Here is a 23278-nt window from a genome sequence, read left to right as displayed (position 1 = left end):
TCAGTACTCGGTGGAGCGGTATCTGACTCGTTGGATGTGGAAAGGAAGAATCGGTTTTAATAAATAACTGGGCTTTATCGGTTGCAGACGATGCATCTTCATTATTAAGCTGTACAACTGGCGGTACCGAATGGCACTTGGTTTTGGATTTGATGAAAGACCAAAACCGCTTTGGGTTTTTCGATTCAATTAAGGAGTTCACATGAAACCAATAGCTCTTGTTTAATTCTGATTTGGTTTGCTTTCTTATACGTTTATAATTATTCCACAGGCTTCCCAAGCTCAAAAGTCGTCTTTTTGATGTGTTTTTGAGAGCCCTTCGGGCGGCCGACTAACGGATTTTAGCCAAATTTAGGCATCGGAAATGGCCACCAAATTCGGTGAAATATAAAGATAACCGCTTAAAACAGTGAAGGGACATTTCTGTTACACAGCAAGAACAAAAGAAGGTAGGTATGGGTGGCCACACATGGCCAAAAGTAAAGAAGATTGAAACGGATTTCCAATTATATGGGTTTTTATTGAAATACTGTTAGGCTGAACAGTTTTCAAACTTAATCTCGTTTGCTTGTAACTTTAAATTATAATGCACGGAAGACGCATTTGGTTGTAACGAAGCTATGCTTTTGTCATTTAGATCCAGGCCCGTAGGGAGGGGGGGTGCGCCCCGCCCACGAGCCTTGGAAGTCCGCTCGTTGTGAAAAAAATACATCAAAATAAATAAATAAATAAATAAATACGGTTAATAAAGGGAAATGGTATTCCTGGCTCCTGCACTGTTTACATTCAATATGGTCCTTTGGGTTGAAGGTCCACCATTTTTAGATTCGTGTGGTATATTTTGGACCAAATTGTGTGATTCTAGGTTAATTTCAACTATACATTCTACCAAATGTCCATCATAGTCTCGAATAGTCGAACCATTCGAAGTTCCATTAATATTCCCAGGCTCTAGAAAAAAGAGAGGAGACTGGGTACTTGTTGAGCTTGGAAGCACCCAAGAAGGTTGGAGCTTGCCACAGTGCTAAAAGATCAACAAACCGACTCTCAGGCTGATTTATTTAATTACCATTTGACACTGAAATAATGAAACCTATCTATTTCCTCCCTTCCTTTTATGTACTGCCGTTAATGTTAGCGATTTATTGTAAATTACGTTTACAAGGTTCTGTTTCTAAAAAATACGTTTCTGAATTTTAAAAAAATGTACCAGATTATTGTCGTTGCTACCATCACTTTTACCTGCCTTGTTTCCTTACAAACTGTCTTCAAAACGTACGAAATGTTGTCTCAGATAACCTATTTTCTCAAAATTTCCTGGGGGAGGATGCCCCCCAAAACCCTCTACGTTTTCGCGCCTGCGGCGCTCAGGCGTTTGCGCCGGAAGCGCTCCTACGCACCGCCCCACCCCCCCCCCCCCCCCCCGTGACAACTCCTGGTTACGGGCCTGAGATCCATAGTAATAATCTTTGCAAACATTAAGTTTCATAGCGAGTTTATGGCAAAACTTAATAAAATAAACCTCACTCAGCCGTGATACAGGGGAGAAAACGACTTCGAATAACTTCGCTAAATGGCGTCGGAATGGCTTCAAATTCGGTACAAGACACAAGTAAGCGACACATTTGAGGTAGATAAACTATATTTCAAAATAGATAGTTATTTACCCGATTTTAGAGAATCCGTGATTTTCCCGTACATTTTTCTATATACAAAAGCTGTCGCATACACCACGTATGTGGAGTCGGCCGCCCGAAGGGCTCTCAAAAACACATCAAAAAGACGACTTTTGAGCTTGGGAAGCCTGTGATTATTCCAGCCTTTGCTCTCTTCCAAAGACGTTTACGCTTGTGAAATAATTTTCTAATCTCGGATGTTATCCAGGGGACGTTCTTTTTAGGTTTGATTCGCTTTGAAGGAATGTTGTTGTGAACGGCTTTAAAGAAAAGACACTTCTATCTCGCCCAAATGTCATCGATGTTGTTGTTATCTGCGAAGATTGAATCCCAGGGGGCACTAGATAGCTCCGTGCGAAAACAGTCCCAATTTGCATGTTTGTAGCTGTAAACCAATTTAGGGCCTGTTTATATGGAGGAGAGTTGTCCCTGGTAGGAGGGCTACCCTCTCCCCCGAGCTATCTTTTGCCGAGCGTTTATATGAAAAAGTTGTCCCTGTTGACCGAGCCAAAACTTGGCCCTCTCGGTTCAAAAGACTGGCGAGAGTTGTTTTGAAACATCTATTATGTCTGCCTTTTTTAAATAAGGAACGCTGAAACATCGACCACGACCATTTTTTGGACAAATTTACCGCCGACTTCGATTTCAATGTATCTGCAATTTTGTTTTGGTCGACTGCAGCGTTTGCGCATGCTCTGTATGTGTTAACTTGTCCCTGGTAGGCGAGGCGAAAATAACCAAACTGTTTATATGGAAAAAAGTTGGCTCGCTCCCCAGGGTCACCCTACCTTCAAAGCGAGTGACCCTCCACCCAGGGTCACCCTGCCCCCCGAGCCAACTTTGCAATTTCTCATATAAACAGTTCGCAGCTATTTATAAAGAAACGTATGAAAAGCTCTCTCGCCCGGGGTGGCTCGGTATGGAGGGTAACCCTCCTACCAGGGACAACTCTCCTCCATATAAACAGGCCCTTAGATGGTTGTAATGGACGTGTTACTTGGGTAATTAATGTAAAGTCAATGATGTTGTGATCTGAAGAACCAAGACTTTCGCTAATAGCAATGCCAGTAATACTTTCGGGGCTGTCAGTTTAGTTGTGAAAAATGGAGCTCGTTTTCCTGAGTTGTGGGAGAGCGGTTTGATTTGTCTACTAGACTCGAAAAAATAGCGGGAATACTAAGAAGGCAACGAAAATTTCCCTTTAGTTGATGTATTTTTCGATATTTTGGAAATACCTAAAGGTCCTAAAGGAAAGAATTGGATGAAGGCCAGTTCGCATCGTTGAAGTCGAGCGTAGGCTCGATTTCCGCCGCCTTTCCAGTCGTGGTGAGAAGGCAGCCACGCAAAACCCCCGGCAAAACCTAAGGGCTATCCTCTTGATTTCCCACGGCCATTTTCCCTTTCGCGCCTTTCTTCACTTCACGCTTGACAGACGAAAAGAAAAGAAGGAATGTTTGTAATTTAAGTTGAGGGGTGAATGAATAGTTCTTTTGTTTAATTCCCCTAAGGCGCGAAGCCAGCTAATATTTTATTATATCGAATCGCTTTTTAGAGAATGAATGAATCGACATCATTGTAAAAAAAAAAAACATATGTGAGGTTCAGAATACCACGCTTATTATAGAAAACAAAAAGAAACGTGAAACTCGGGCGGGCTAGATTTCAGAATTCCTGATCCATGTGCTTAATATTCGTTAATTAATTCCTCCCAATACTGAGTCATCAAAATTTACATACTCAAGAGACGAATTGTGATAAATACAAATTAAATGATAGTTTATGGTTAGCTTGGTCACACTAGTACTATAGTTAAACGTAGTATTTAGTTCCAGACACGGAAAAACTTTGGAGTCAGCTCTCGACAGAAGTCGAGCCCGTGACTGAACTGCAGAGGACTCTTGGTGTGACCGTAGGCCTGCATTAGGATCAGTTTATATGTCAAACCGGTCCTGAGCTGAGTAAACAGAGAGAGAAAGAGCTATCCTTTGTTAAGTTATTTTGTTGTTCTCTCACCATATACCAAGCGAAAACTACAAATTGTTGACGTTCCAAGTTTTAACAAATTGAAGGAGAGAAATTTAAATCAATCATTTTATTGCTCTCTGCGTTCCGTGAACTTGATGAAATTACTCACTTCTAGAGGGTCCTTTCTAATAACAACTGATGTTCAACAGACCGTAATCACGAAAATTGTTACACCGGCCAAACACCGATAGATACACTGTCTTCACTCGTTCTGCTAACCACATTTTCTCCGAGAGTCAATAGTTTGTGCGCGCGCTATACATCGGGGACTGCAGGACGCTGAAATTCGTTAAATGCGGGAACAGTAGATTTGTTTCGTATTAAGTCTGTTAAGTGGGTCGAGTCTACTGGAGGTTGAAGGTCTGTCTCACTGCTTCCAGCGGCAACGGTCCAGTTTTACTGAAACGCGAATGCGAATGATTGAGCAGCAAAATCACGTTTAAATAAAGGATATGTTAACGTAAGCTTATGTACCATTTCGGAGACGCATACTATCAGGAGTAGTGTACAGTAGGTATTTAGCTAAGCATGACTAAGCTGAAAATAAGTTAAAATAGCTGACCTGTTTAAAGACAACTCTTGAAGGCTTAATAAAACGCGAATCTACACATGGTTCAACCCGCATCTCAGAAATCTCAAGTCCTTCCATTTCTGGTCAACCTGCGGTCTGCAGCCGGCGTCTTACCGTGATATTCAAGATGGCGGCTAATATATGCAGGTGATTATGCAAGAGTCTCTCATGTTGTCACGCATTATTGTCACGAAAAACATTTCAAGCCGGTAAAACAGCACTGTTGAGGCAGAGGCGGCGAAACGTTTTGAATCGTGGAGCGGGGGGCTCGTCGTACACCAAGCCAAGCGTCCCCCCGCGGGGGCGCATACCCATACTTATATTTCCCAAAATGTAATATGCGTAGTTGACCTCCGATGTCACATGCAAGTACAATCCTATAAACAGCTTGCGGACCTCTCCTCGGTAGCGTTTTTGGGAGAGGAGTTCCATTGAAAGTCCTTCACCATATTATTTCGCCAAGCACGATCCTGATTAAACTATTTGTGAAAAGTTCACGAGACTGAATATCTTGATAAACCAATAGGCTAATTCCGATCTATTAAAATTCTAACTTGGCTCCGAGGCTTGGTGGAAAAAAACAAAAGAACTGGTTTATTCATCCCTGAACCTCGATGTGATATCTTTTGTTTTATTCCCCCAAGCCTCGGAGCCAAGTATATCGAAAATGGCCTATTTAATGCTGCGCTAACAATACTTTCGGCAATGAAATGTGTGTTGGGGGGGAGGGGTAAGCCCCTCAAAATTTTGGTTTTGGGGGGGCTACAGCCCCCCTTCCCTGTTGCCCCTGCTCCGCCGCCTATGAAGGGTGAAAATTACGGAATATATAAACAATAGCCTCTATATTTGGCACGAAAATGTGCGCTGATATTTGTCCGCGGGCGTTAGGGACGGACCATTAGAAAAGTGATGAGGGGGGGGGGGGGGGGTGGGGAAAAAACCAAAAAAAAATTCATGCAAGAGAAAATCCCAAGAAAAAAAATTCGTGCAAAGGGGAAGGCAAGAAAAAAAAATTCATGCAGAAAGAAAAGTTCCTAATCAAGCACTTAAAACACCCGTCATTTTACACTTGATGAGATCGACTTTTCGATGAAATATATCAGGAAAAATGCTGAAAATAGCATTTTCGAGCCTTGAAATTTCAAAAATTTCCGGGGGAGGATGCCCACAAACACCCTACAAACAAGCGTCTCCAGCGCTCAACTTCTAGTTTCACTGAAGCAAATTACATTCAGCCTGGCCTCCCTACAAGCAAAACTTTTCTTCCCATACGCAGATGATTATAGAAAATTCACTTTCAGGTCTTGCCTCCTGTTTATTGTATAAAAACTTTGACACCAACATTTGTAGGACATTCGATATGAATTGCTGTTGACAAGTGCATAGGGTGAAGAAAACAATCAGTGGTATAAAATCCCCAGTGGTATTCTTTAGTAGAAATTGAATAAGTTTCTTGACGAAGGCAGTTTTAGATGTATTTCTAGCGATTTCAGAAGGCCCAAATTTAAAAATTTCCCGGGGGAGCATGCCCCCGGACCCCCCTAGAAGGCTTGTGATCGTATCAACGCTTTTGGTGGGCTCTCTCAAGCCGCCACTTTTGCAATTGTTATCGTCGCATAAGAGTAGCAAAATCATCAAACGGGACCTCCAAACATCGCACATTTATACACCACTTTCATAATGGCGGCCAATTTATTTATTCTTTTATATGTATGTTAATTAGCCCTACTGGCCTCGTCAGCATGTGAAAAATTCAAAAGAATTTTTACTCTAAAACGAGGCCAGTAGGGCTAATTAACATACATATAAAAGAATAAATAAATTGGCCGCCATTATGAAAGTGGTGTATTATCATTTACAACTACGAGTTTGACTAGGAAAGAAAAGAAAGAACAGCAACAAAATAAATATTAACAACAAACCTAGCGGAATAAAAACAAAGAACAAAAGAAGCAAAAGAACATAAACTTACAGAATTTTTCCCGAATGAATCGCCAGCAAGATAGCCTAAGGTCTCATATCGATTTTTATAGTAACGAATGTTGCCCACAACTGCTAACGGTTTTTTAAAGAATATATATAAATTATGCGCAAAGCGCAAAGACTTTGTCCCAGTGGGACGCGGGAAACGAAACCTAATTTACATGAAATAAAGTTCTAGTGTAAATAACTGCGTGAATGTTTCATCCCGGCCCCTGAATGCGGGATACTTATAGCATTTAACAAACAATAGTTACATTAGCAGTCCGCGTTAAAGTAATAAGTTCAGTTCCTTGTAATGTTCAAAGAAGGGGATTCCCTTCTAAGTTCCATAAACAAATTATCCATCGCAATCATTTCCAATATCGCCGTAGGCTTTGGGCTTGAAAATCCATCAAGAAAACCACGCAAAAATCCAGTATCCTTAAGCTAGAGCGGATAAAGCCAATTTAACCTGAAGAGGATTTCAGTTCCGGCAGCGAACCCCCTTTACGCCTTTCGCACGATGTCCTTAATCTCTCCCGATAGCGCAAAACCCAGGCAAAGATCCTTTAAGGCGAGACCATGATGAAAAGTTCCCAAACAACTGATTCATGCTATCGATCTCAGCGTCGGATACAATGAAATGCGTCCGAATCTCCCTCTTGATTTCAGGGTCGTCATCAGGAATTTCTTTGACAGTGGTCGGTTGCGCAGGCCAACTTGACTCATGCTCCCAGAGGAAATCAGGACCATTTATCCAACGATTCTTCTTAATGACAGTGCTTATCGCAAGACCTCTTGATGCGTCATCTGCGGGGTTCGCCTCTGAGCTCACGTACTTCCACTGCGACGGTGAAGATCCATCATGTATGACCGCGACCCTATTAGCAACAAATGTGTGAAACCGTTTGTCGTTGCTTCTAATGTAGTTAATTACGCAGGTACTATCCGTCCAAAACACGGATTCATGTATCGGAAGGTCGATCTCTCTTCGAATAATCTTGTCTAGCCTTGATGCTAGTACAGCTGCTGACAATTCTAATCTTGGTATTGTTATAGACTTTAGCGGGGCAGTACGCGCTTTCCCCATTACGAAAGAACAATGTATTACGCCTTCGTCATCTAGAGATCTGAGGTAAGAGACCGCACCATAGCCTTGTTGAGAGGCGTCAGAGAAATGGTGACGTTGCAGCGACATGGTTCTACCCAAGTTCTGTGGCTTGAAACAGCGATCAACCGAGAATTGCTCGAGCTTGGACAGATCCTGTAACCATTTTAGCCAACGACTTTTTTCCTCATAGGGAATTGGGTCATCCCATTCCAGTTTCTTTCGACATAAATCTTGTAATATCACTTTGGCTGGGAAGATTACTGGGGCTGCGAAACCAAGAGGATCATATACTGAAGAGACAACAGACAGTAATCCGACAGAACAGAACTTGACACTTTCTACGTCCCATTTAATCAAATTGAATCCTCCCTTTTCTAGAAGCCTTCTGAGGTCAGCGGTCAGACGGATAGCTTCATTTTCACCAGGCACGGACTTTAGGCAGTCGTCTACATAGAAGTTTCTTTTGACTGTGTTAATGACCTCGAAATCGAACTCGTGCAGGTTAACCTCGGCCGTCTTCCTGAGAGCAAGGTTCGCATAGCTGGCGGAGGACACAGCGCCGAATAAATGAACTCTCATCTGATACTCTTCGGGTCGACTTTCTAAATTACCGCCAGGCCACCACGAGAAGCGAAGCACATCCGAATCGTCTGGACGAACGCGGCCTTGATAGAACATAGACTCAACATCGGCCATGATGGCTATCCTTTCTTGTCGGAACCGAGTTAGAACACCGATAAGGGTGTTGGTCATGTCTGGACCTTGCAACGGTACATCATTGAGGGAAACACCCCTGTAGTTGGCTGCACAATCGAATACGACACGAACTTTCCCAGGCTTCTTAGGGTGGAAAACCGAATGGTGCGGTAAGAACCACGTAGCTACACCCGGACGGCTTAGTTGATAATCCGGGACCTTTCTTGCAGAGGCTTTATCAAGGAGGTTGTCAATGAAAGCCGAGTACTTCTGAAAGAGGTCTTGATCTCTGCTAAGTCTTCTTCGCAGCAGCCTCAGTCGATGTTCTGCCAAAAGCTTGTTATTCGGGAGGCAGAGTGGAGGACATCTCCACGGCAAGGCAATTTCATAATGGCCTTCTTTAAGAACAGCAGTAGTTTCCATAATCTTCAGGGCTCTTCTGTCCTCAAGGGAAAGTGTTCTCTAATTGTCAAGCAAAGAATCGTTGAACTCCATATTGCAAAATCTCTGGAACTGATGGTCAAGTGCAGTGTCCGTTTGAACAAAGTTTGTGGTGCGTGTAGCCTTTCCGGTTCTGCCCAATGGGCCATTGATCGCCCAGCCCAGTAACGTTCTGGTCGCATATGGACCTCCATTCTGACTTTCTGTAACCTCTTTCGGTTCCAGAGCTTTAGGTACATCGTGGCCTATCAACAAACCAACATTGGCTTCTATTTCAGTGACACGTATTCCTTCCAGATGGGGCCACCTGTCGACATCACCTTGACTGGGTATGTTCTCTGAAGCTATTGGAAGTTTAGGTGTAGAGAACACGAGAGGTAGCTCAAAGAAATTGTTTTCATCAAAATCGAAAACTTCCAACTGGACCAATGCACTCCTTTTTGTACTATTCTCTCTTTCCATCGTTGTTAGCGATAAGGTGGTGTTGATGCCTTTGATTCCGAGCTGCTTCATTAGCTGATCGCTGCAGAAAGACGTATTCGAGCCACCATCTAAAAAGGCATAGGTGTGTACCATGGTGTCGCCGCCCTTGGCTCTTACTTTGACTGGCACTACAGGTAATCCCGTTACCGACGTTCCGGCCCCAGTAAAGGCACACCGCGACTGGCCCACATCTACATAAGCACTCTGGGCTCCTATCTCTAGCTGCGTTTCGTTGCCAACTCGTGCTGCTGGTGGATGCAGAAATGTCGAATGTTTGTCACTGCATCCATCCACCTTGCAAAAACTCGTCTTTGGGCACGTTGAAGCATAATGACCTGGGACCAGACAGTTGTAGCAAAGCTCTTTCTCTTGTACGACTTCATATCTGTCACGGACACTTCTCCTTCTAAAATCCCTACACTGGGACAACCAATGAGAGGCTCTGCACAGAGGACAATTCTGACTAGGGTCGCTGGATCGTGACTCCAAGACGTCATTAGCCACGCCTTCGTTTATGCTATCGGGATCATGGGCGTCTGCTCCAAACGAGGAGGCCCTCCTGCTCATTGGTTTCCTTCCCTCGAGATCAGTTCTGTTTTCCAGCTCACTCGAAATGTCTCCAAATATTGGATGCGTTAATACTCGAGCTTTCATCTCTACAAAATTCGCAATATCGGCAAATGTTACTTCCCTTGCTTTCGTCTCCGTGATATCATCAGCCACGTCACGCCACTTTTGGCGCAAATTGAACGGAAGTCTGGCCACTACTTTTCTTAGACTATCTGGGTTCTCAATCTTGCTTAGGTATCCGATATCGTTCAAAGTGTTCTTACAGCTTGTCAAAAGGACAGAAAACGACTGTAATGCTGTTCCGTCTTCTTCGGCTTTTATCACAGGACCATTAGTAACGCGATCGACATAGGCAGATGCAATCTTATACGGTTGACCGTAGCGCTTGGCAAGCAACTTGCGGGCCTCTAGATATCCTTTATCGGAATCCATTGCAAGACAACTGCGCATTAACTCCTGTACGTCGCCAGCTGTATACTGTACGAGGTAGTACATTCTTGAGCTAGGACTCGCCGTCTTTGCCTCAATCATACTCTCAAAGGCTCTAATGAAACTGCAATATTCGATGGGATCGCCTGTAAATGTGGGAACTTCAGGTTGAGGCAAGGTTAGGGCCAAAGTATGAAGCTGCTGCTGCTTTAGCAATTGTTGCACTTGCTGGTTTTGTTGTTGCTGGATGTTAATCATGTTACGATTCTGCTCTTGCTGCTGACGTTGCAACTCCATTAATTGGAGAAATCCTTTTTCGCTAGAAATTGAATGCTGAGATTCTCTGTCCTCAATTACAACGCGTCGCCTTTCGTTAGCATTTATCTCAGATGATGGACGATGCTTGTCCAGTGCACGAAGTTTCTGACTGTTCTCAGGCTCTTCTTTAGTTACTCTGAATTCAGTTTCTTCAGTAGGTGCAGTACTTCGAAGTCCAACGTCCGCAACACGCTCTGGAACGCCCGCCACGGCTTGCGCAAGGACACGTTCTTCTGCTTCGGCCTTTGCAATTTCAGTTTCGAGTGCTAACTCTTGTTTCCTTTGTTGTAAGCGTAGTTCTTCCTGCTGCAAGGCTTGTTGCTTTCGTAGCATAGAGGCTTGGGCTGTTAAAGACGCTCTCTTTACCGCAACTGCTATCCTAGCATTGCTCACTGAGCTTCGCATGGAAGATCTTGAGCTTGCCCTCGAACTAGCCTTAGATTTCTGCGACAAACCCTTAACTTTAGGGGGAACTTGGGAACCAGCGCAGCTGATAGAATCGTCCGGGTAAATTTCCGGAAGGTCGGTAGCTTGTGGCGGTAAATTGAAACCTTGTATCCAATCGTCGATAATTCTTTTAGTATCGTTAGCAAGAAGTATTGCAGTTTCGTAGTATTCATGCGAATCGTCGATCTCATTTTGGTCGTCGAGTTTATCGTGATAAGCTTGGTGCGCTGTTTTAAATTTATCTATCGCTTCATCCAACTCGATGCGTTTTCGCTCGAGGTCGTTTACGTCGCCAAAATCGGACATAATTTCTCTAGCTTCATTCTGCTTACGGGTGACTACTCCTTTGGCGGCGCTTCTAGAAGCTTTCAATTTAAGAACTCGCTCGTTCGTAACCGCGGATTGATCGATGGTAACATTTGGTTGTTTTATCCTAACTCCACCAGTCGCCGCTTCAGTCGTCGAAATAACTTCAGGACCTTCAGGATCCACATTAGACATCTCAAACATCAAGGAAATTCTTCAAACAATGTTATCGTCGCATAAGAGTAGCAAAATCATCAAACGGGACCTCCAAACATCGCACATTTATTATCATTTACAACTACGAGTTTGACTAGGAAAGAAAAGAAAGAACAGCAACAAAATAAATATTAACAACAAACCTAGCGGAATAAAAACAAAGAACAAAAGAAGCAAAAGAACATAAACTTACAGAATTTTTCCCGAATGAATCGCCAGCAAGATAGCCTAAGGTCTCATATCGATTTTTATAGTAACGAACGTTGCCCACAACTGCTAACGGTTTTTTAAAGAATATATATAAATTATGCGCAAAGCGCAAAGACTTTGTCCCAGTGGGACGCGGGAAACGAAACCTTATTTACATGAAATAAAGTTCTAGTGTAAATAACTGCGTGAATGTTTCAGCAATTGCTCCGACCGACTACACAATACTTATTGACCAGTGCCTAAAGGAATAAATCAATGAATAACAACATTTTGGGGAAAATATTTAAACTATTTAGCAAATGATCATCAAAGCAACATTTGTCAAAAGCATGGTATAAAGTCCCATCTGTGAACTCAGAATTTTTTTCTGAGTTCTTTCTCTCCACACATCATGTTGGATCTTACATATTTCGCGCCCTTTCAGATCCCTTAGGAATTCTATTACATCATTAGCTTTTTGTTTTTACTTTTATATTTAAATTCACGGCGTCGTTTAGTTAGTTTTCCGTCATAGTGTTGTACGAGCTGTAGCGCAGTTTTCTGCAGTTTTCGCCTGTTTTATACAGATAACCACTTTCGCGGCCACAGCGCCAAAAAAATGTAAGTTTGTTTATAGTTCGTTTTCGCTACCTTGTTATTTGTGCTTTATAAGTTTCTTTATTTTGCTTTTCAGTTTAAACCTCGCTAAAGACCCCGCTAAAGACACTGAACTTCAATTTAAATATACTGTTTACTGTGTGAGAGTTTACTATTGTGTGGTTTACTGGTCGCGAGAATTTATTTCGCCTATGGCAGCTACACATCAATCCATTATTATTTATTTAATACATGGTATCAGGTCTAAAAAAAATTCGAGCAGAGGGTTACACCCGCAAAAAAAATTCCTGCAGAAGCAATGGGCGTAAAAAAATTCGTGCAAGCCGAAAATTCCCCACCCCCCCCCCCCTATCACTTTTCTAATGGTCCGTCCCTTATCTGTTCCGAGAAGTTAACAGTTTTCCGAGAGCGAAGCTCGCGGAAAACTGTGATCCTCGAGGAGCAGTAAATATATACGGTCATATACCGTTCCCTCATTTTAGACAAAGTGAAAATCCCGGGGGGGTACTCCTTGGAATTTTTGGTTGGGGTGTGCCGCCCGCATCTCCAAATCCAGACCCAATTTCAGACCAAAGAATGCCATTTTCCACACCCGTTTTCAGACCTGGCCTCAAGAATCCATATCCGTTTTTAGACCAAAAGTAACCGTCACAATGTAAACTATTTTTTGTTGTACATTTTCTTTCTTCCATTTTCATATTTTCCTTGTTGTTATAATTTATATAATTGGTGCAAGATATGTGAATATCGCAAATATTTAAAAATCTGAAATCTGTACTATCTACGCCATTCCTATATTATCGGGATCATTTGTGACCCACCCTGGGAATCATTTGCCGTCTTGAGATCACTTGCGTTCCAATTTTAGGATCATTTGAGAAGGTCTTGGGATCATTCCAGGGAGGGGTTGTGCAACACCGGTCTTGATTTTTTTTCTTCGTGAATCAATGATCAAATGAATTGGAGAATATTGATAGTTTTAAAACCGATACAGTACTATTTATTTTTATCCAAAACAACTTCACATGTTGATACTCCAATCACTTGTTACGATTACAGGCTTCTATTTCTGACTTCTTTTTCTCTCATCAGTCTTCTTTCCTACAAAACAATGGATTACTGATAAATCAACTAACTACGATGAACCTAAACCACCTAAATTACGTTTAGAAAAGGTATTAACTTCAAGGTGGCTCAACATACCTCACTTACGATTCTTTAAAGGGGCTGTGTCACGGCTGAGTTAAGTTTATTTTATTAAGTTTTGCCATAAACTCGCTATGAAACTTAATGTTTGCAAAGATTACTACTATGGATCTAAATGACAAAAGCATAGCTTCGTTACAACCAAATGCGTCTTCCGTGCATTATAATTTAAAGTCACAAGCAAACGAGATTAAGTTTGAATACTGTTCAGCCTAACAGTATTTCAATAAAAACCCATATAATTGGAAATCCGTTTCAATCTTCTTTTCTTTTGGCCACCCATACCTACCTTCTTTTGTTCTTGCTGTGTAACAGAAATGTCCCTTCACTGTTTTAAGCGGTTATCTCTATATTTCACTGAATTTGGTGGCCATTTCCGATGCCTAAATTTGGCTAAAATCCGTGAGAAAGCTCCTTTAAAACCATTCACGTTTCATGGTCCCCAAAAACGCTGATATAAGTTAAAAGTACGGATTTCCTTAGCGATGCATGTACCATGCATGTGTTGCCTTGCGTCAAAAATGAAAAATCTGGTTCTAAATGGTGCGTTTGCAGTCCCTTGTTATTTATTCAGCTTGGCATGTGTGACATTCATCTTGCGTGACATAAATATTTGGTTGAGTTGCAGCATTATTGGTGTCGCTAGTCACGCCATATCACTATATGCTCATACCTGGATTCTGTTTCTTCCCGCATCCTTCGAACCTGTTTCATGCCGACACGTTTGGCAAACCTAAAACAAAAACCGCAGGCGGTAATTTTAAAAATAATTTGACTTTTTTCTTTTTCTTCATTTATGCAAAAAAGTAAATATTCGGGCTAAAGATGATCCCACCGCGCTAGATCTTGTAGTTTCTGTGCTATCATGCGATGAGAAGTATTGCTAGTTCCTCCGCCCCCTGCCCCCACTTTACCACCTCCCCCCCCCCCCCCCCACCTTACCCTGGCATTTTGTCAGGAGCATACGTGCCATGATTGGCGGAGAGAACACAACATCGCCTGGCTAGCACTCATACCCAGACTGCTCCAACTGAAATTTGCAGGCTAATAAAAAACCATATTTTGCTCTAATGACAAGCTAACGATTAAAACATCAGGGCCGGGTTGTTCAAAGCACGATTAAGCTAATCCAGGATTAACGTGAATTTTGATATCAGTTTTTCAACGTTCAGTGAGGTTTTTCTGTTAATATTCTCTGTCGTCCAGTTTTGAAGTCGACTAATCTCAAACTCCACAAAACATAAGTCCTACTCCATTATTAATTTTCCGCTCTCTCCAGACTCCACTCTGGGATGTTGCGTTCGTTCATACAAGAACACAAGTAAAAGCGCGCGATGCTTTATGCAAGCACTACATCGTTTGAGTGCAGAGACTGATTCAACAATGTATTTGACTCAGCGCTGGATTCAGGTACCGTATTCACCAATTTTTTAATCATTTGTCTTTGTGTACAAATTATATCCCATACAAGAACATTAATATTATAAGATATGGTAAGTTCCGTAAATTGATTCATGTGAAGTCTGTGCGGCGAGGAAATAGAAAACGCAGCTCGTAGCGTCAAGGTGAATCGCGGAAGGTCCGCAGAGCCAATTTACAAAAACCACGCAGAAATCTTATAATAATAAACCTGTTCTAAGAGAAACAAAATTTTGGCGCCAATTTCTTACCGCCTCCTACGATGTGTTGTACTGGTTCTTTTATATGTATAGCTTACTTTTCAAGATTTTCATGACCAAACCCCAAAATATTCAAATATATGTATTCTGAAATAAGAAACCGGGACGGCTGTACACAGGCTAGGCTTTTGGATGTTTCCAGTCACAAAATGTGACTATTAAAATGAAATAATTATAAATTCGACCGTGCGTAACAAGCACAAAAAGCCGGCATAATATGAATTAATGCTTGAATAGTTTTTCTTTTTTAAAAATTGTTTTGTTCTCATGTACAGTTATCGCTTTCTTTACTAAGGAAGAAACGAAGATACCAAGGGACTCTGACCGAAGCGTGCATGTACAAACACCGAGATTATTCCATTCAATGCTGGGAAGAGAAACGGTATATATTAAATAAGGTCCGCCAAATTTAAGGTCTCACCATCACCTTGTGAAACTCAAATGACCAAGCAAGAATCATAATATTTGATACACCGGTAAATGCAAGGGATCAATGACTGTTCAGTATTATGATCATTATACATAAATTTCTTAACTGAAGTAAACTGCTAAGTCGTACATTTGGCGCGCTCAACTTGGGCTGAGGTCACTGATGCGTAGTTTTACACTAGTATGGTAATGTGCAGAATAAAGCACTGGCCAAACGGTAACGCAAGTGGACGAAAGTAGTCGCAAGTTCAACTAGCGTACAGACTTGCGTTGGGTGGCCAAACGGACACGCAAGTTTAGTTTCAAGTGTACGCAAGTTTGCAAAAAGTCTTTTAACATGCTACGAGGTACAATTTAGTATTTGAAGCAAGCTGCAAAAAATGCGTTGACTTGCGATTGGTGGCCAAACGGTTAAAAAATTGCGTTAACTTACATTACTTTCCTTCTATTAGTTCTTTTTGCAGATTGTAAACCTACAAAGCAATTCACATACTGGATCACCGGCCGACTATGAGAGGAAAAGAAAGGAAAATGCATTGGTCATTTGACAGAACCAACTTCATATTTCAAGCGTTTTACTTTTTCTTTCTTTCTGCCTTCGCCACAAGGTTAATATATCTTCCAATCTATCTTAAACAGTTGGGACTCAGTGCAAGTTATGTGGGAATTCTTTCAGGAGTGATTCCCTTCACACGCGGTGCAGGAGCGCCTATTATGGGATACGTGGCTGACGAAACGAACTCGAGAAAACTTGTCTTTCTCCTCAGCATAGCATCACACACATTAACACCGATATTGTTACTGATTCCACGACCTTCTGAACCAGAATGCCAATCATACGTTGTCATGGAGATGCCAGAAAAGCCATATAACGCGGCATTTTACAACAAGAGTGATATTAGGACGACGAAGTTGCTCAATCAGGCTAATACCAACCACGATTATTCCTTTTTAAACGAATCCAAGCTTGTACTGCCTGAATCCAATCCACAGAAGGCAAGCGACCAAGTAGATTTTGAACAGAGGCAAGATCTGTTGAATCTTTTCCTTATTCTTTTGATGCTCTTCATTGTTACTGAATTCATTGCTGCTCCCACAAAAAACCTCGCAGACTCAGCTCTTTTAGAAAATCTTGACAGTGAGTCGACTAACTATGGCAAGTTTAGACTGTGGGGAAACATTGGTCAAATACTTCTTTACTTTATAGTCTCACCTGTTGCAAAATCCGACACAGTAAAAGTTTGCAACGTTCCTATTCAGGATGATTATGGTCTAACAATGTTTCCTATTGCATTTACAATGCTGGGCGCTTTTGTAATGGGTCTAAATATTGACTTCAAACAGGATGAATTAATGAAAACAAAGCGGTCTGGTACAATCATAAGAGAAATACAAGAATCATCCTTAAAAGATGTTTTGGTCAACTTTAGTAACATGGCATTTATCGTTATTATTCTTTACCTTGGAATAGTGGATGGTGTATTTACCACTTTTATGTTCTGGTATCTGACCGATATCGACCCATCTCAAGCCACGTGGGTCATGGGCGTGGCTGGTGCAACTCGTAACATCGCAGCCGCCTTTGGTTTTGGTTACTCAGGAAGCGTGATACGAAAATTAGGAGTTATATACACGATTAGCTTGTCTCTTGCCATTTATGTGGCGGCCTTCGTTATCTACGGACTGCTGTCAAACCCTTGGTTAGCTATTATTCCAGAAGTTATGCAATACATTGCATTTGGTTTTTCCATGCCAGCTTGCATCGTGTATTTCAAAGAAAAATCGCCAGATAAATATTCAGCAACAATACAAGGTGGGCGTTAAGCAGCAAAAATCTAAATAGAAATAAAATACTCGAACCTTCAGGGAGAATAGAAACGAGTTTGAGTTATCAGAAGGGTTCGAGTTATCGAGGATAAAATAAGCAAAAAATGGCCTGGGGACGGGGAGAAATCGACCAAGGTTTAACTGAGCGAGAGGTTCAAGTTATCAGCATTCAACCAGTGTAACGCAATAACTAGCATAATCATAACAATTACTATAATTGTGCCAATAACAAAATGCGGCAATTACAAATCGTTGTTCTATTTTCAGGTATCGTGTACTCATGTTACCTTGGTATAGGTTATGGATTAGGGACCACAATCAGCGGGTTTCTTATGGATATCATTGGAGGGTCCTGGACGTTCCTGGTGTTCGGAGGAGTGACAGTGATTATGATCCTTTTCTTCCTTGTTTCCCAGGGCATATCAAAACTGCTCAAGCGACGGGAGAATGGCAAGAAAGAACGCGAATCAGTTGATTACGAGTCGAGCTAAACGAAGTTAAACAATTCATACCAAAACTTGATTGCAATTAAGCTGATTTGCTTTCAGTGAGATACAAACTGCTGTCAGTTGAATATGTTTAGAATGTACTTGATATTCCTGCCGGCCGACTGCGCGTGGGAGTGCGCGCCCGATCTCTCTGGTCTCTCTGGTCTCTTATTCCAGGGGTGTGCGACAAGGTTGCATTTTAAGTCCGTTACTGTTTAACCTTTTTATTAATAATATACCTTTCTCTTTCGAAGAAACTTTATCTGACCCCTTTGTCTTACCAAATGGCGCGAAATTAAATTCTCTTCTATATGCGGACGATCTAGTAATATTATCAAGATCCAAAATAGGATTACAAAATTGCCTAAATATGTTATCTTCCTATTGCAATTCGTGGATGTTAAGTATCAATCCTAAAAAAACTAAAGTTATGATCTTCCAAAAACGCGCAAAAAGGTGTACTGAGTGTAGTTTTCATATTGACAATGAAAACATTGAAGTTGTTCAGAATTACACCTACCTAGGAACATTAATCTCTTCAACAGGAAACTATTCTTTGGCGCTTGACAAATTAAAAGAAAAGGCTCTACACGCTCTTTTCAGCCTCAGAAAACACACACATATCAGCAATTTGTCCCCATCCCTTGCAAATAAACTTTTTGACGCTATGATCTCTCCAATTTTAAGTCTTGGGAGAGTTCTCAGATTGAAAAAGCTCATCTCCAGTACTGTAAACGTTACTTAGAAGTAAGCAGTAAAGCATCGAATGCAGCTTGTAGAGCCGAGCTTGGAAGGTTTCCTCTTATAATAGCTATTAATCAAAAAATAGTTAATTACACCTTATATCTCCACAATAAGGAAAATGACTCTATTGTTAAACAAATCTTTTTTTATGTCATCTGATCTTCATAACACCAACAAAAATAGTTTTTACTCTAATGTTATGAGGATGTTTGAATATTATAATTTGCCTGATTTTGACCCTACTTTCTTAACTGATGCTAAGATTAAACACTATGTAAGTCTTATGCAACAAAAGTATATTTCACACTGGTTACACACTATTCAAAACTCTAAGAAATTAGAATTCTATAACACTTTTAAGGAAGAATATACGCCTTCCTGCTATTTGGATCTTACAAGAAAACTAAATAACAGGAAAGAATTAGTAAAACTTAGAATAGGTAATCATAAATTATTATTCGAAACTGGCAGATATGATCAAATCCCAAGGGATAATAGACTCTGCCCTACGTGTGAATCAAACCAAATTGAAGACGAATTTCATTTACTTTTCCATTGTACTAAATACTGCAGTTTTAGAGACGAATTTTACCAAAAAATAGAGAATCAAATACCAAACATAACACAATTACCTCCTATGCAAGCCACAAAAAAATTAATGAACTCTGATAATTATTATTTAAATACTCAACTTATGAAGTTCATTGTGAGATGCTTATCTTTACGAAATAATCTTCTATCGAATGAAAGTAATGTTACACATACATAATTTCTTTTTTCATTCCTATTACATGATTATTATTGTTATAAGTTTTGCTTTAGTTTAGTTGTACGCTTTTGCAATACTGTATTTACTTTTATACCATGCCATAGAAAATACAGCCAATCAGAATACAGGAAAGCCGTTGTATATTCGACGGTATTCAACCCAACCTTCCCATCGTGCGCTGCGATTGTATTCTCGACGAAATTTAGTAAGCGTATTTTCTATGGCATGGTATAAAATAGTTACACAACACTTTCTCGTGGTATACTATGGAATATCCCACTTGTCACTTGTATTTTCTTGGTATACACACTCGCCTAAAGGCTCGTGTGTATACCGAGAAAATACAAGCGACTCGTGGGATATTCCGTAGTATACCACTCGAAAGCGTTGCATAACTAGTATATAGTCATACAAATAAAGCTTGTTATTGTTATTGTTGTTATGTTAGACTGATTTTAAATTGAGTGTCAAATTAAGGAATTATGCCTTTTCATTGGCTCTATACAGGTAACTTTGTCTTATGCAACATCAAAAAATTATCGTGGTTTGTATCTGGTTTCCAACACTTGGCACTGAGATCTTTCCCAAAACTCGACAACTGAACGCCGCCATCTTGGAGCTGGTAATGTATGCGTGACGTCAAAGAGCTCAGCCTGAAGTTTAGCGGGAAAATTATAATAGTCGAAACTCCTTGTTTTTTGTATTCTTGGAGCTCTGTTTGAGCAAAATGGAGCTACACAAACAGGCATTTTGACAAACAAAAGCCACTACGAAGAAACAAGGGGTTTCGAGTATTTAAATTTTCCCGCCAAACTTCAAGCTGACACGCATACATTACCAGCTCCAAGATGGCGGCGTTCAGTTGTCGAGTTTTGGGAAAGATTTCGTAGGGTTATAGCGCACATTGGAGGCTGAAATTTTGGTGAACAACATATCTTTGTATAAACTTTTTATTGGCGTAAAGAAAACAAATGGCCATTCTGCAGTGAACTTCTCCTTTAATAAACTTTCTTCAATGTTTGTTTCCATGAATTCAATTGATTTCCACATCGACCCCTATTTCCAGCCAACATTAGCTAACATTTAAACACATTCAGGTCATAAAACCATAGCAAAAACAAAAATCTAAACGGTACCTTTACACATTCACTGGTCCTCACTTGCCCGATGTCTTCGTCTGGGACGGAAGACCTGGATGCTCTGTTCGACGTTTACACAGCATGAAAATCGAGATTTACATGAAATTAAAAGTTGGTTAAATCTGGTGTAAAGTAGGTTATCCAACTTTACACCATCAATTAAATGCTGTTAAAGATGGTTAAACTGACCTTTACACTACCGCGTGTAAATGTTCAATTTAAAGGTGGTGTAAAGGAGTCTTTTTATCTATCTTTATACTTGAGTGTAAAGCTGGGATAAAGGTCAGCTTTAAAAAATGTAAAGTCAGCGTATAGCTGAATAAATTCCAAATTTACCCCAGCTTTATTTGAGCTTTACACCACGGTAAAGTTATGTTTTCATGCTGTGGTATCCTACAGAATCACCAGAAGTTCGTTGTACTCGATTAAAAATATTATGAAAAATACTCTCATAAAGCACGTTGTCTAAACCAATGAGAACGCTTCTTAGATTGTCACTTTATTATAAATTTGCTTTCATAAGGCGCGTTTACACGACAGAGAAAATTGGGTACGGACCCGTCAAAAAATTGGTCCGTTTTGATTTGACTGGTTCTCTGCAACCAATTTTCTCTGTATAAGGCGCGTTTACACGCCTATGGCTTATAGTCTGCCAAAATGAAAGGGTTTTAGGGATAAGGGATACTGAACTTACAAAATTATTAACCGGGTGGGGGTCTGGTGACCCCCGGTTCATAATCTACCCGGCGTTTTTTTGTTTTGTTTTTTTGTCGGTAGGGCATTGAAGGTCACGAATGTTGATTGGCTTAAAACTGGTCATCTTTCATCACCCACTTGAAATTGCCTCAATGGGGCAAGGGGAATAAATCATCGTTTAGACCACAGTGCAAAATAGAATTGCTGCTAAGTTGGAAATGACCAGTACGAGATATAAATGAAAGAGTCACGTTATATTTTATGAGTTTTAAAAGTAAAACGAAAACAACTCTGATATATCCACCTTCAAAGTCTTCAAAAGTGATCAATGTGCCTTTGACCTTTAATACTGACAGCCGAGTATCGTATATCGCATGTCACGCTTTAGCATAACGCACTACTTGTTGAACAGCAACAAAAGGAAATATAAATGCTACTGGGTTCGTCTAAAAGCCTTAGGCTTTCTTGTTAGCTAAAAGAGTGGTTAAACATTAACCACCCGGTTTCGAGCTACTAAGTAGCTACTTGTTTAGGGATAAGGGATAAATAGGCGAATTAGCTAGTCTTTTTACTATTTTTAGTCTTTTTATTCTTTTATTGATCTTTTTAAATGTTTATTATCCTTCAACTATTTTTGCACAAGGCCGCTCAGTTTGGGAGTTGGTTTCTCAAATGTTTTAAACGTCAAAGAAATTCTGTCGGCGTTCAGAAATTGTCTGTCTGTTGAAAATGTTCATTCCAGTTCTTTTCAATTTAACTACAGTCGCACCTCCCCCCCCCCCCCTCCTTACGAACACCTCTCTAATACAGACACCTCTCTATTACGGACATTTTCCGATGACCCGACAAAATTCTCACGTTTTCGTCAAAAAACCCTTCATAATACGGACCCTCTTTATACGGACAACAGACACTAAATCTCGTCCCCAGCTGGGAGCAAATTCATATCAACTTAACCTTTATTACGGACACTCCAGTGATCGATTGATGATAGTTTATGCATGTAATACAATTTTTCTGTTTGTGGTTACAAAACAACAACGATTTATTCACCTTAGGCATTTTCAGAATTGTGCTTAATGTTACTTTTTCATCTACAGCATTGCATTGTTCCCAGTCGAGGTTAGGGTGGACAAAAATACAAGAAATTTATGAAAATGTCAACGCCAACCTCGTTCTGGTTCTATTGTTCGTACGCACTGAAGTGGAATAGGGGAAGGGGTTCAAAAAGGTCTATATAGGAATGGTGTAGATAGTACATATTTCAGATTTTTTTTTAATATTTGTACTATTTATTTTTATCCAAAACAACTTCACATGTTGATACTCCAATCACTTGTTACGATTATAAGCTGACTTGTTTCCCTTGTGAGGGCCACAAGTTTATTAGTTTGATTACTGTCAGGTGTCACCCTCGTTAAATAAAGTCCTACTTACTTACTTACTTACTTTCTCTTAGAAGGAGAGACAACGATTTCGAATAACTTTACTAAACGGCGCCAGAATGGCTTCAAAATCGGCACAAGAGACAAGAAAACGACACATTAAGGTACGAAAACTTTATTTTAAATTAGATAGTTATTTACACAATTTTTTAACGATCAGTGACTTTCCCATGCAATTCTCTATATACACAAACTGTCCCATACACCACGTATTTGAGCTTGGGGAGCCTGTGGATCAACCAAGGTTTACGGAGACATTTCAGTCACTTTCAGACTTGCTGTCTAGAATAAAAATGTTGTTGTTGTACATCGTTCATTGAAGTTCCATTCATGTTTTCATTGTCAGTCATAATTTTGCGAGGCTTAATGCAGCTATTTTTTCGGCCTTTCGCGGACTGTGTCTGAATGAAGCGTAAAGGAATCGAAATGTCTGAAAATGGTTTAAGCATGGCGTGTGATTTGTGCCTGTGTCTAATGTTCATTCTCGCCCAAAAGAAAGAACGTATAAGATTTGTCGAATATTTTAATGACATACTCGTGAGTTTGCTGTAGTTAACGTCTAGCGCACATTTAGCTGCATAAATTTAAAAAAAACACAACGCGCAAAAGGCATGCTGTTTGTGAAGACTAAAAAATTATGATTGTTCAGGGGGAGATGTCAAATAAGTTTTTCAACGTTCTTGGGTCTTTTTGGAAACAAAAAGTATAAGCTTAACTTAGAGTAAAGGTTACTTGGTATCAGATATTCTGATGCATAATCGAAAGGGCAGTTTACACTTTATGATTGGCCTAATTAAA

At 40.5% G+C, this 23278-nt stretch overlaps 4 protein-coding genes across 5 annotated transcripts in view; 1 reads left to right on the top strand and 3 right to left on the bottom strand.

The window, feature by feature from the left end:
- Positions 1-4350, bottom strand: part of LOC144637185 (uridine diphosphate glucose pyrophosphatase NUDT14-like) — a 12559-nt gene extending 8209 nt beyond the window's left edge. Inside the window, exon 1 of the mRNA XM_078496318.1 lies at positions 4264-4350. Within this exon, the coding sequence (XP_078352444.1) occupies positions 4264-4350 (87 nt within the window). The remainder of the gene's footprint in view (positions 1-4263) is intronic.
- Positions 1-23278, bottom strand: part of LOC144634432 (dehydrogenase/reductase SDR family member 7-like) — a 113912-nt gene that overhangs the window by 69745 nt on the left and 20889 nt on the right. Inside the window, exons 7-8 of one of the 2 annotated variants that reach the window (XM_078493384.1) lie at positions 13938-13997; positions 13146-13159 (exon numbers count right to left, since the gene is read on the bottom strand). In XM_078493384.1, coding sequence (XP_078349510.1) covers positions 13147-13159; positions 13938-13997 — 73 coding nt within the window. In that variant the 3' untranslated portion in view covers position 13146. Of the gene's footprint in view, positions 1-13136; positions 13160-13937; positions 13998-23278 lie in introns of those variants that run through there. The other variant, XM_078493383.1, reaches the window with a different exon arrangement.
- Positions 6764-8464, bottom strand: LOC144637184 (uncharacterized). Its single transcript, XM_078496317.1, has one exon. It carries the CDS (start codon positions 8462-8464, stop codon positions 6764-6766), a length of 1701 nt encoding a protein of 566 aa, XP_078352443.1.
- Positions 15883-17717, top strand: LOC144635636 (major facilitator superfamily domain-containing protein 6-like). Its single transcript, XM_078494721.1, has 2 exons — positions 15883-17185; positions 17467-17717. The coding sequence occupies exons 1-2, from the start codon at positions 15883-15885 to the stop codon at positions 17688-17690; spliced, it is 1527 nt and encodes a 508-aa protein (XP_078350847.1). The 3' UTR covers positions 17691-17717.

This window comes from Oculina patagonica, chromosome 13 (assembly GCF_052425735.1).
Source record: "Oculina patagonica isolate OP01 chromosome 13, crgOcupat, whole genome shotgun sequence".
Lineage (NCBI taxonomy): Eukaryota > Metazoa > Cnidaria > Anthozoa > Scleractinia > Oculinidae > Oculina > Oculina patagonica.
This window is presented reverse-complemented; position numbering and strand designations above follow the sequence as displayed.

Bases quoted from the DNA above. Each gene is read 5' to 3' on its own strand.
- LOC144637184 (XM_078496317.1), bottom strand. From the start codon at position 8,464: ATGGAAACTACTGCTGTTCTTAAAGAAGGCCATTATGAAATTGCCTTG.
- LOC144635636 (XM_078494721.1), top strand. From the start codon at position 15,883: ATGAGAGGAAAAGAAAGGAAAATGCATTGGTCATTTGACAGAACCAAC. The intron at 17,186-17,466 runs GTGGGCGTTAAG...TTCTATTTTCAG, and splicing joins ATATTCAGCAACAATACAAG to GTATCGTGTACTCATGTTAC.